This window comes from Coffea arabica, chromosome 10e, assembly GCF_036785885.1.
Source record: "Coffea arabica cultivar ET-39 chromosome 10e, Coffea Arabica ET-39 HiFi, whole genome shotgun sequence".
NCBI classification, from domain to species: Eukaryota; Viridiplantae; Streptophyta; class Magnoliopsida; order Gentianales; family Rubiaceae; genus Coffea; species Coffea arabica.
The window spans coordinates 33,720,311-33,733,893 of NC_092328.1; the positions used below are offsets into that span (position 1 = coordinate 33,720,311).

The 13,583-nt window shown below is 39.5% G+C and overlaps 1 protein-coding gene across 1 annotated transcript; it reads left to right on the top strand.

Moving 5' to 3' along the window:
* The first annotated feature begins 9,572 nt into the window (after nucleotides 1-9,572).
* On the top strand, nucleotides 9,573-11,868 carry LOC113696867 (transport inhibitor response 1-like protein). The gene is made up of 3 exons (XM_072067111.1): nucleotides 9,573-9,671; nucleotides 11,177-11,698; nucleotides 11,773-11,868. Exons 1-3 carry the CDS (start codon nucleotides 9,573-9,575, stop codon nucleotides 11,866-11,868), a joined length of 717 nt encoding a protein of 238 aa, XP_071923212.1.
* The last annotated feature ends 1,715 nt before the right edge of the window (nucleotides 11,869-13,583 follow it).

Consider the following 13,583-nt stretch of genomic DNA (forward strand, 5'->3'; position numbering starts at 1 on the left):
AAGAAAGGGCTACAATGTTGAAGAAGGTCACTCAGTCCAGTTTGTAGTGAAACTAGGTCAAAAGTTCAATGTACCAAACCAGAACCGTATAAACAGGTTAACGAACCGTATTCTGGTTAAATAACCATAATTCAGGTTACGAAAGTCCAATTCAAGTGATTCCAAAGCCATCCGAAAGCTAAGATACCATAATATATTTCTTAAGAAGACATCAATAACCAAATCAGTAGTATTCCTGGTCAAACTAACCAATTACCAAAGCTGATTACCAGGTTCGGACAGAAATAGGGCAGCAGGGTTATTTCAGTCTTTTCATAGGGTACATTGCTCCGATTGGCCTGAAATTTTGTAGGAACCTATAAAATATCATTCCCTAAAAATTTTATGTTTTAACCCAAGGCTAATTCGGCCTCTAACTAGGGAAAATATTACCGGGCAGAATGGGTTCAATTGCAACCCTAATTTCTGAAATTTCCTTTCAAAGCGGAAATTTTCCGCAAATAGCCACAATTTACACCCTAAGGCTTCATTCTAAACCATTCCCAACCATCATCCATGGCCACACAATATTAATCATATGAAAACAGATAAATCATGAATAAATATAAAACTTCACCAATTTCTACCAAAAATCATGAAACAACACCTAATATCATCACTTCATCTCACATAAGTCACTAATTAAGCATTATTGAGAAGAAAGAGAGGTCCCATAGCTACTCACCTTAATAACCCAAGGAAGGGAGCAATTTAGCACCTTAATCTTCCAACCCACTTCACTAATCACCTCACAACTACTAAGAGAAGGATTTTTATGGAGAACTTTCAAGTTTAATCGGTTGGTTTGTTGGTTTGAGCAAGGTTTGAGATGAAGAAAGTTGAAGAGTTTTTCCCTTTCCTCCCTAGCAAGGTTCGGCCAAGAGAAGCTTGAAATGAAGAGATTTTTTTGGTCAATTTTTGGGTTTATTTGGTAAAATGGTGAATAGTGGTCAAAATGTAAGAATTACTCTCCAAGTGACACTTGTCACCACCATTAATGCATGGCTATCCTTTTGTCCCTCTCACCCTAATCCATTTAGTAACCTCTAGTTATCTCTTAACACCTGCTAAAATAAACCCGGTTGCCGAATTTTTCCGAACTTTCCGCACTAGCGGGTCCCACGTCCGGTATACGCTCTTAATTTCTCAAAAACTAACCGGCACTAGAAAAATCATCTAAAAACTATATTTACTCATAAAAATGATTTAGAAAATTTTCCTAATAAAGAAAATGCATAAAAGGCGTTCAAATAAATAAAAGAAGGCCTAGAAATAAAGAAATTTACGGGTTCTCACAGTATACCTAGGACGGTGAGATTTCTCCAAAATCTCCTTCTTCAGTTTTTCATCCTTAGGTACAACGACGCGATTTCGAAACTTTAAAATCCCATCAGAACCTAAGTTAAAATCAGACAATTCTCCCTTCTTCACTCTTTTCACCCACTTTTGTACTATTGGTTCTTTCATCTGGCCCTTTTTAATGCGATCCAACAGTGTCGACTTCACCTCAATATTTTCAAAAACAACTTTCCGCGACTCCAGACGAGGGTTCCATTCACATACATTTTCTAACAAGCTCCACTCGCCCACCATTAAACTTGCTAGTTGAACCTTTCGACTTAGAGCATCTGCTACAACGTTGGCCTTTCCTGGATAGTAATTAATCATACAATTATAGTTTTCTAAAAACTCCACCCACCGACGTTGTCTCAGACTTAGCTCTTTCTAAGGGAATAAGTATTTAAGACTCTTATAATCCGTGTATACCTCAAATGTCACCCCATACAAATAATGCCGCCACTTCTTTAAAGTAAATACAACTGTCGAAAGCTCTAAGTCATGGGTTGGATAGTTTTGCTCGTGAGACTTTAACATCCGAGAAGCGTAGGCAATTACATTCCTATTTTGCATCAGAACACACTCTAACCCTTTTCTCGAAGCATCGGTATAAACCGTATAGCTATCCTTCCCATTGGGCAAAGCTAACACTGGAGCCATAGTCAATTGCTTCTTAAACTCTTGAAAAATATTTTCACACTTAGCATCCCAAATGTATTTTCCTTGTTTCTTGGTCAAGTTAATTAGGGGTCCCGTAATTTTTGAGAAATTCTTTATAAACCGGCGGTAGTACCCCGCTAGACCTAGAAAATTTTGAATTTCGGTAGGATTCTCCGGCCGTTTCCATTTGGCAACAGCTTCCACTTTAGCCAGGTCTACAGTAAGTCCATCTTTTGAAATTATATGGCCTAGAAATGCCACTTTCTCTAACCAAAATTCACACTTGTTAAATTTAGCAAACAACTGATGCTCTCTTAGGGTTTGCAACACTATTCTCAAGTGTTGTTCATGCTCCTCCCTTGTCTTCGAATACACTGGGATATCATCAATAAACAACACCACGAACCTATCCAAATAAGGTTTAAACACCCGATGCATTAAATCCATGAAGGCCGCTGGGGCATTGGCTAAGCCAAAAGGCATTACTGCAAACTCGAAATTCCCATATCAAGTGTTGAAGGCCATTTTTGGCACATCCTCCTTTCTAATTCTCAATTGGTAATATCCCTGTCGAAGATCCAATTTAGAAAACATCACGGCCCCTTGTAATTGATCAAACAACTCATCGATGTGAGGCAAAGGATATTTGTTCTTAATGGTTATTACATTCAACCCTCAATAATCAATGCATAACCTTAAACTCCCATCATTCTTTTTGAAAAATAGCACTAGAGCACCCCAAGGTAACTCGCTCTCATGTATGAATCCCATTCTAGCAAGTCTTGCAATTGAAATTTTAACTCCTTAAGTTCAGCGGGTGCCATCCGGTAAGGGGTTTTTGAAATGGGAGTAGTTTCAAGTGCGAGGTCAACCTTAAATTCAATCTCCCTTTCGGGTGGCAATGACACCAGCTCCTCCGGGAACACGTCTGGATACTCATTGATCACCAGCATATCTTCTAGCTTAATCTTTTCTCCTGGAGTATTAACTAGAAAGGCTAGATAACCCTGTACCCCATGACTAAGCAATTATCTAGCCCTTATTCCCGAAATAAGGGTAGATGAGGCTAACACACCCCTCATGTCTAGCTTTAAAGTTGCCTCACCCGGTATACAAAACTCGACCACCTTCATAGGACAATCCACCCGAGCATGATAATGAGCTAGCCAATCCATGCCTAGAATAACATCGTACCCCTTAATGGCTAGACTGATGAGGTCCTAATTTCCGCTCACCAACTCATATATCGCAGTTTCTATACACCTCATTGGCAGGTAAAGATTGATTACCCGTAGGTGTTCTTACTTCTAAGTCATATGGTAGTCTTTCAGCTTTCACGTCAATTCCAAGCATAAATGTGGGGCTAACAAAAGAATGGGTTGCACTAGGTTCTATCAAAATTTTGGCTAAACGATGGAAGACAGGAATCGTACCTTCCACAACCTCCGATGGTTCAGGTACCGATTGCTGGTCCAAAGAATACATTCTGGCTAGCACCCTTGACCTGGTCTCTCCTATATTGGTTGGTTTAGGGTTCGATTTGCCAGCCTACTAAGCATCACTAATTAGTGGGCAATTAGCAATATAGTGCTCCGTACTTCCACACCTTAAACATTTTCGAGTTTTTTTCCAGTAATTATTTTCGGTATGGTTCGATTTTCCACAATACCCACATGATACTCGAGGACGGATGTCTGGCATCCCTATGGGACACCTCTCCCTTGTCCACTTCTATTCTAGGCTCCCCTCGGAGTACCTCCTCTGGATGTGCTCGTAAACCTTCCACTTCCAGCTCCACGACCGACTTTAGAGGGTGGTATGTTTCGATCACTTTGTGCCGACCCTTGATTTCCACCGGGCGTGTGACGACCCCACATCCCCCTAAGGCTTACCAAAGGGTTCGGCGGACCGCCTGCCCAACTCTCGCCAGGACTCACTCACTCGTATCACATGCATACATCCATAGACCATAAATAACATCGCAATTCAAGCTTATAATTTACATTAATGCACAATCAAGATACAAAACCTCAATATACCCAAACTGGTTCAAAGTGTATACAATCCAGATACAAAACATTCTATTCGAGTAATAGCGCGAGTACAAGTCAAAAGTCAAAAACAACTAGTCTACGCTAGTCTTTACATATTTCACGCCTCGCTCGTACCCATGAAAGGAAAACAAATGGAGTGGAATGAGCTAAAAGCCCAGTGAGGTTCCAAATAGCAAATTGACCATTATTTATAAGTACAATTTTTCGATATAGCAAAATAACGAGCATGAAGAGTTCATAAAAGTGAGCAATAACATGTCAAGTAGCAATCTCAAAATGAGCGAGTATAAAAGTTTTCAGAAGAAACAATAATTCAATAAACAATAATCATTCCAAAGCATAAGGATACGGATGGCTCTTAGGAGCCAACTTCCCATTTCATCATCAGGAGCTTGATCACGTAATAGTTGACACTCCGTCAACTTTCAACTGAAGGAACCAATCCAGTAGAGCACCACTTACACTACTCTCCGTCCACCAGTCAAACCCCCTACTGGGCCCAAAATCCTCAATAAACACGGGTGGTAATACTTGAGTATACCGATTAGTCGAGGAGATATTACTCCACTCGACAAACATGAGACCCAGGGTTCGTTACCCAATCGACCAAGCCCTTGCCGGCTCGACTCGAGTAACTTGCCGCAGGGTTTCTGGAATTCCAGGAAGTGCGCACAACATAAACAAGTATATCAATTCAATTTCAACAATAAACAAGTATATATCAAATAAGGGCAAGTGCGATAAAGTACACTCTTGCCCGATCAAGCCAATCATATATCATTTAATCATATTGATCAAGTATTGGAAACAAGTGTCCAGTTCAATCAGGTATTTGGAAGCACTCACCAAAATGAAGTGCCCCTAGTAATCACGTCTAGGTTATACTCCGAGTTCGGAGTCCAAATCTACGATAAAACTTTGTTTTAGAACTTTAAAAATCAACTAAGGTTCGAAACGTAGACGTTTCGTTCAATAAGAATCAAGACATGGAAATTCACTTGGAGAATATTCGTGAAACACTCGCTCATTTTTCAAACTATATAACTTTATAACATTTATACTTGAAAATGCCATTTGAGTCGAAAGTACAAGGAAAACGTACTCCGAGCAGTCATTATTTTATTTCTCAAGGGTACAAGTTCGGCCAAATCCTTACTTATATACCTCGGTAAAAGAAGACGCAAATATCCTAGATGATTCAAGTAATAGTCACTCTTAACCCTTACTCAAGTCGTAAGTATATTTCTCTAGTCCTCGAGCGTAAATTTGGGCAGCATGCCCTTTGTATTTTCCTATTTCCAGCCATTTATGGCTTCATTATTTTCCTCATTCAAACCCAAGTTACACACAACACAAATCCATTTCAATAGCCGTTCAATAGGCTCAAGACAATACAATGACAAAATCAAGCTAACAACAAGTGCGGAAATGAAGTTTACAAAAGACAGATTTGATGGGTTTTTACGGAAAGAACGTATCTGAGGCTACGCTTATCAGATTGGGGTGAAACTTATACCATTTCGAAGCTAAGACGAAGGCCTACAACTTCCATGAAGATCACTTAGTCAAATTTCCAGTGTAACCCAGTCAAATTCCCAATTTACAGAACCAAATTCCAACTAATTGGCTGATTAACCGTACTACATTTAAATGGCCATATCTCAGGCTACCAAAGTCCGTTTAAGGTGTTCTTGGAGGCGTTGAAAATCTAAGACAGAGTACAAAAACTTTCATGTTTTGGAAAATGGCTAAATCTGCACGGATCATAGTGAATAAACACAGCCAAACGGATGAACTGTCTAAAACGGATCACTGGAATGCATCCTAGGGCAGTGAGGGTATTTTGGTCTTTTCACAGGATACGTTGCTCTAATTGGGTTGAAATTTTGTAGGAAACTATAAAATATCATTCTCTACAACTTTCATGTTTTATGCTAAGCCTAATTCATCGTCTAACATCATGAACTGGAACCGTACAGAACAGGGCTACATTTTTCCAGAAATCTGAAATTTTTCATTTTCAAAGGAAACTTTCTTCATTTCTTGCTCCAATCATCACCACACCACAACCTCTTATATAAGCTTAGATACAACATATATTATCCATACAACAAGTTTAGACAGAAAATCATCAAACCCTAACTTACATTCATCACCTCAAATTCATCCCAACAACTTGGATAACTACTAATCTAACCAAAATATGAGTTATATAACAACTTCAGCAAAAATAAAAGGACCAAAGCCATGCTTAGACCTTATACCTCAACAAAAGAAGCTTGCAAGAGTAATACTTCACCTTCTCTTGAAATTTTTGTTTCCCCTAGCTTCCCAAGGTCACAACTCACAAATTAATCGGTTTAGAATTTTGTTTCCTCACTTGGATGGCTCAAACTCAAGATGAAGGAAGGTTGTTTCTTGCTCTCTCTTTCTCCTCTCTTGTCTCGGCCAACCAGCAGAAAAATGAAGGGGAATGGAGCAAAATGGAGGATAAGAAGGTTGGACTTTTGGCTTGGTCAAGTGGCCATAGGTGAGTGACACTTGTCACCACCAAAGCCAACCAAAATTTCTTTTTCTTTCCTTGCATTTTTAGCCCTAAATTTCGGTCAAAGCCAGCTGGAAATAAGGAGATATTTTGCTCAAATACTAATGAGCTTGTATGGTAAGAAAGTGGTGGTCAAGTGGTGCATTCAATCGGTAGTGCACGATACCCGTCGGTTCGCAACGTTTTTCCTTAAATCACACGTACTAGGGTTTTTACTTCCTATTCACTAACTTTTTATCATTGCTTCTAATCACATATTATTTCTTACCTGAAAGTCACTCTTAAGCACCAAATTTGATCCTCACTCCATACCGGATAATTACACTATGGATAAACGTGAAAACCCTAACTTGCTCCAACTTGGAAACGAAAAGTGAAACCCTACTTTCTAAGTTCATTTGCACTTATTGTGGAATGATTGGGTGGTAGGGCTATTATAAAATCATAATTCTCAATAAAAAGGGCATTTTTAAGAAAACGTGAGGGATTTTACAATTTCATAAATTGAATTTAGGGTTTCGGTTGAAATAGGAGAAATTTGAGAAAACGGTCAGTCACAAATGAAACTAGGGTTTTGATTAGACTTTATTTCTAGAATTTAGGGTTTCTAGTCTGTAAAACAAAACAATAAAATAAAAAAATCGTCATATTCTCTTTGAGGCTAAACAACAATAGTATCCTAAAAGTTGGGGTATCACAAGGCGCTCATCTCCATTTTGTGTAGAAATTCCTTACTTGTGCCCTAGCAATTTCGATTATCTGGGCCTTCTTCAAAACCTCCGTAAAAGTGTTAATCTGAGCCGCCGCCAAGGCCTCTTGTATCTCTACATTGAGGCCCTGCACAAACCTTCTTACCCTCCTTTGCTCCGTAGCTATCAATTCGGGAGCAAATTTAGATAGGTTCATAAACTGAGTTTCATAGTCAGCTACACTTAGGGTTTCCAGGCGAAACTTAATGAAATCGTCTTCTCTCTTCTCTTGGACTATCGGTGGGAGATATTTCTCGTTAAACTCCCGCACGAAGTTCAGCCAGGTCCATGCGGTTCCCTCCCTTTCCCATTTGGCCCTAATTACATTCCACCAAGCCCTGGCTGGTCCCTCAAACTGAAAGATAGCAAATTGCACATGTCTATCCTCCGTATAATTTAAAGCGGCGAATATATTGATCATTGTTTCAAGCCATCTCTCAGCCACTTCAGGGTCCGGCCCTCCCAGGAACTTTGGAGGGAAAAACTTTTGAAACTCTCTAGGGGCCTATCTTGCCCTATTTCAGGATCCCTAGATTGATTCACAGGGGTTTGACCCTATTGTTCTACCAAACGAGCAAGGATATTAGTCATCTGTTGAATTGCTGTTGCCACTTGATCCCCCCCTTCCGCTCGGGGTCCAAGTTGCGACTCAACTGTTTCACCTCTTTCCCTTCTCGGTTCTTGCACCGGTTCCTGTGCTTGTCTACCCCCACGCCCACGATTAGAGCCACGCCCTCGAGTAGCTCCCTGATCCTGATTTCTTCTACCTACCATGCTTCTTGACTAACCAACTATATAAATATAAACAAAATAAGGTATGCCTCAAATAAAACATTTCCAAATCATAAAGCAAAATAAGAAACCACATTTCAAATGAACATTTCCTTTATATACACAACAAAATAAGGCACATAACAAGTTAGAACATACTGTACAAACCAAGGGACATAGAACAAAACAAGCACTATATACATCAACCTTAACATGTCAAATTCAAAAACAAAAAGCGACGTGTCATCCCACTATGTCCCTAACTACCTCACAAAAATTCCTCAAACCTTAAACTATGGGTCTAGTTAGACGCCGACCCTGTGAGAACCCGAAAATTTTCATATTTTCTAGGCATTATTTTATTTTTGCCTCCATTTTTATACTTGCCTTTAAAATATTAAAGTTTCTATACATTTTTATAAGTAAGTACAATTTTAAATCATTTTCCTAATATAAGTTAGTGTACGTTAAATTTGAAGTGCATTATAGACGTGGGACTCGCTAGTGCGATAAAATTTTGGTGACTAAGTGATTTTTGTGCTAAGTGTTATTATACAAGGTGTTAGAGGATAATAAGAGATTTGTTATATGATGTAACCATTGGAAGACAAAGGATTAGAGAAAACACTAGAAAGGCCAAGTGTCACTACATTATTGGAGGTTGGACTTTGACCTAATTTTCTTCACTTTACTAAAACAAATTTTGACCCAAAATATCCTCCATTTTCTTCTTCTTGGCCGGCTGTTTTGAGGAGCAAAACAAGAGAGAAAAACTCCATTTTCTACTTCACTTGTTAGCTTGGATCTTGAGTTTTAGCCAACCAAATTTGAAACTACTCCATACAAGTGCTCACTAAGGAGGTTTAAAGGTTTTGGTGGAGTTATTTTGGAGGAGAAAGGTCTAAGCTACCATTTTTCCTTGTGGTCATAAGGTATATTGTCAAGAAAATCCTTCTTCACTTCTAGTAATGGCATATTAGTGGTTTAGAAATGAGAAATATGTAGTTTTACGAGGAATATTGTGATTTGAAGTAATGATTGAGGAATTTTCAGTTTTCGTAGAGAATTTCCTGCCCTTATGTGATTGTAGACACCAAATTTTAGTGTAATTTCATTTACTATTTATTTTTATTTGTCGTGTTAGTTTCTATTTACTTTTAGTTTTTTATTTTAAGTCATTTTAGGGAAGAATTTCTCGAAAAGAAAAGTATTCACAAAATATGCTTTAGTTATTTTAGATTTAAATTCATTTCATTTTTATCTTTTTATGCCTAGTTCCGCTCATTTTATTCAATCTTTCTTAATTAGTTATTTTTCTTTATATTTTGTTAAATTATTATTTTTTTTTAAAAAAAAAGGAAACCCGATAGCGGGAAAAAAAAAGGGGGGGGAAAAAGAGCCGCACATGCATGCGGCATGAAAACACTTTCACAGGAGATAGCTGCGGCATTCTTGGCTATGGATCGGATGGCTGGGAATCATGGTGACAGCCAACCCTTCATCCTCACCTTTGAGGTGAGGGTTTAGAGGGTAGGGCTCCCATATAAAAGCAAGAAGAAACGGCTGGGTTAAGGGACAAGGGGAGAGCTAAGTAGAGTTGGCGGCTGTGGGGGATTGAAAAAATGGAAACCGAGAGAGGAGCGCTGGGGGGACGGCTGGAAAATCTGAGAGAAAGAGAGGTGGGGAGAAAAGAACTAGAAGGCTACGGGGGTTTCTGGGGAGCTGAAGAAGGTTTTGGGAGCAGCGGCTGAGAGAGGAGGGAGACCGAGAGGGTTGAAAAAAAACTGAGCGAAAGAGTCACAAGAGAAGAAGGGCTGAGAGGATCAGGAAAGAATGAAAGTGACGGCTAGAAATTTGGTGAAGGTTGAGGGAGGTGGCTGAGTATAGAGAGAGAGAGAGGACTGACGGCCGGAAAAACGCAAGGAAAAGTGTGGGAGGAAGTTTCAAGCCCGCGTTTCTTCACCGTCTCTAACCGTCATTCAAGAAAAAACAGTGACTTGATGGTCAGATTCCAACACTGGAACGCATTGTTCTTCAATTTTTCCACGATAGTTTGAGGCCCAAAGGTGTCGAAAGGTATCCCATTCTTCCCTTTTCCCTCATCTATTCTTGAACATGTAATGAGCATTCTAAAATACTGCTTTGTTGTTCTTGCCGTTTGCATTTCTGCTTGCTGTTTTCATCCAGAAATTGTTCGACTGCTTCCATGTTTTCTTGTGATTGCGTGTGGTATTCGTGTGAATGAGATTGGGCATTGTTGGAGGTTGTATGATGGTCCCATTTTGTTTCTGAACTTGGCTATTTGGATAAAAATGATTGCTGCCAACTAACCCATGAAGTGCAGAAATTTTTTCCAGTTTTCTGTATGCTCTTTTTGTGCTTGAATCCGGGGGTTTTTATGTTGTGAGTTGAAAACAATACTTGGTAATACGGTTGCATGGGTCAGGTTTCGTTTGGTTGAAGATTTGTGCATAAAAACCTGCTGCAACAAGCTTGAAGCTGGCTTGTTGCAGCAGCGTGGGTTTTCTTTCTCTTGGTTGCCCAAAGCTCGAAGCTTTCCTTCCTTGGGTTGCTGAGGGTGGTTTTAAGCCATGGAAATTTGTGTTTTCTTGTGTTTTACTGTAAAAAGAGTAGATCAATGTTTGAGAATAATCGACTAATGTGGGATTTCTTTTGTTGAGCAAGTTTGCCGAATGTTTTGCTTCCATCTTTTCATTATCTCTTCTGGTTTGCTGAAAGGTGAATTCTCGGGGTGAATTCTTAGTTTATGATGAAAAAAACAAAGAATTCTACAACGAGGGCATTTCTTGGAGAGGGTTCTATAAATAGGGTGTTCGCATTCCGGGAATGCGAGCTCACTGACCTCGCATTCCCAAAATGCGAGCTCAGTGAGCTTGCATTCGCGGAATGCGAGCTCATTGACCTCGCATTCCCAAAATGCGAGCTCACTGAGCTCGCATTTTAGGAATGCGAGGTCAGTAAGCTCGCATTTAATGTGATCTTCTTTTGTGTAATGTGAGTTGTTTTTACGTGATCTCAGGAAGATTAGAGTGCTCGATTTGATTGAGTCAGAGTTGGTAGAAGATGAAGTGGACTGGATTTCATGTTTTCCACAGAATGGAACTTGTCTCGAGTCTTTGATATTTGACTGTGTGGACTCCCCTATTAATTTTGAGGCATTGGAGAGACTTGTGGTTAAGTCACCGTCTTTGAAGAAGCTTAGATTGAATCGACATGTAACAATTGTGCAGCTCTATCGTTTGATGGTTCGAGCTCCACAGCTCACCCACTTGGGAACTGGTTCATTTGGCCCCGGAGAGATTGTTGCTCAGGGTGAACAGGAGCCAGACTACGTTTCTGCTTTTGCTGCATGCAAATCTCTAGTTTGCCTTTCTGGATTCAGAGAAATCAATGCTCATTATCTGCCTGCAATAGTTCCAGTGTGTGCTAACCTTACCTCTCTGAATCTTAGCTATGCCACAATCAGTACTGAACAACTGAAATCCTTTATCTATCATTGCCATAAGCTCCAGACTTTGTGGGTAAGTAAATGGAATTTCCGTTTGAATGTTGATTCTGTCAATCTTTTGGTTTTCCTTACCCTTGATTTATGCAGGTGCTTGACTCGGTATGCGATGAAGGACTGCAGGCAGTGGCTGCAACATGTAAAGATCTCCATGAGCCAGTGCAGGTGTCATTTGGGAGAGATTAAATTCCCAAAGCTTAAATTTGGGAAAGCTCGCATTCCGCGAATGCGAGCTCTACTGCCCTCCGAAAAAAAAATTGCGAAAAATTCTGCTGAGCTCGTATTCCAGGAATGCGAGCTCTGGTGAGCTCGCATTCGTGGAATGCGAAGACCCCCTATGGAATACCTCACCAAAATCACCCCTTTTGTAGAATTTTTTTAAATTTCATCACAAACTTGGAAATTTCTCTGAATTCTCGGTGGTGTCTTGGTGATTTTTGCTAGGAGTCTAGAGAGGATGTTGAATTGATTTGCTTCGTTGAGTCATGTCTTTTAGGTCCGTTTTACATGATACAACATTCGTGCAAATCTTGGCATTGGTGAACCCAAGGAGCCGCAGAAAGTTTCCAATTGCGAGAGCATGGTCTCAGTTGCAGATTTTTTTTTCTTCATTGCTTTTCTGCATTTTATGCTCGGTGGTTTTGATTGTGTTTGGTTGATGTTAACCACATGGGTTTGAGGTCATGGCATTGGGGGATTTGATGGATAAAATCTGTGGACATATTTGTTTTGTTTCACAAGCATGCTTCGGCTTCTTAAGCAAATTGCAGAAGAAAAATCGTAGCTGGAAAATTGCACAGCTTTGTTATTTGATGCCTGCATGATTTTTTTGAATGAATTTCTGTTTTTTAAACACAAAGATTTCATGGTGAAGAGTGAGATGAATGCTTAGTGATCGTGCTGTATTAGTTGCTTGGGTTATCAAAATGTTGGTTGCTTAAGGTAATGAAATGGAAAGGAAGCTACGGTAAAAATTGCAGTAGAAAGAAACCAGCAAAGTTGCAGAAGGTTTCTTCGTAAGCTTTGCATGGAAATGTTTTCAATAATTTCACTTTGACCCCTTGGCTTCCAACTAATGCTGCTATGACCCAATCAATTGAATAATCTTCTCAATTTGGTCCTTGGTAGCTTTTAATTTTTGCAACTTCATTGCTTGCTTGATTCAATTAGCCACCTTGCTTTGTTTAAATTGCTTTTAATTCATAATTTTAAGGGCTTTCTGACCAAGCGAGCTTGTGTTTGCATACTTTCTTTAATTTTTCTCAATTAAAATGATGCCTTGACCTTTTCTTTTATTTTGGAGGGTAAATAAGTAACTCACCCCATTAGGGCTCCATTTCAAGGGAGGTATAACTTCTTTTATCTTTTTTGTCTCTCCCCTATGTGATCCAACGTGCTAAGTGAGAATTGCATGTCTACTTTGCTTTCCTTGCTTTTCCTTAATTCCTTTCATTCATTTCATTTACTTTTGCTTTTATTAAGTTATTCTTTTATAGGGTATGTGTACACCTCTTGGCTTGTAATAGATAGGGCTTGGAGAGCATTTTTATTCACTTTTCCCCTTCCCCATTTGTTTTAGTTAGCCAATGTAATAGGTTCATTAGCTTGATTGCTTGCTTTTGTTGCTACGTGTTAATTTGCTTTATTAGGCTCCTGCATTTAGTCGAGCATGCTAACTGTTATGTGCTACGTGTTTATAGGTGATTGGCATGTCTACTTGCTTTCTATAGTCGTAGATGAATGTGATGGATGAATGCGTCACCGTGGCTAGTCCAACGCTGGCCATGGTCTTTTCCCTCGAGCTCTCGCAAGTCCAATGCTTGTGAGAGAATTCTAGAAAAGGGTTGGTCCAATGCTAGACCCAATAGGCCGTCCCCTCTCGTTAGTGCATACTTGTATGT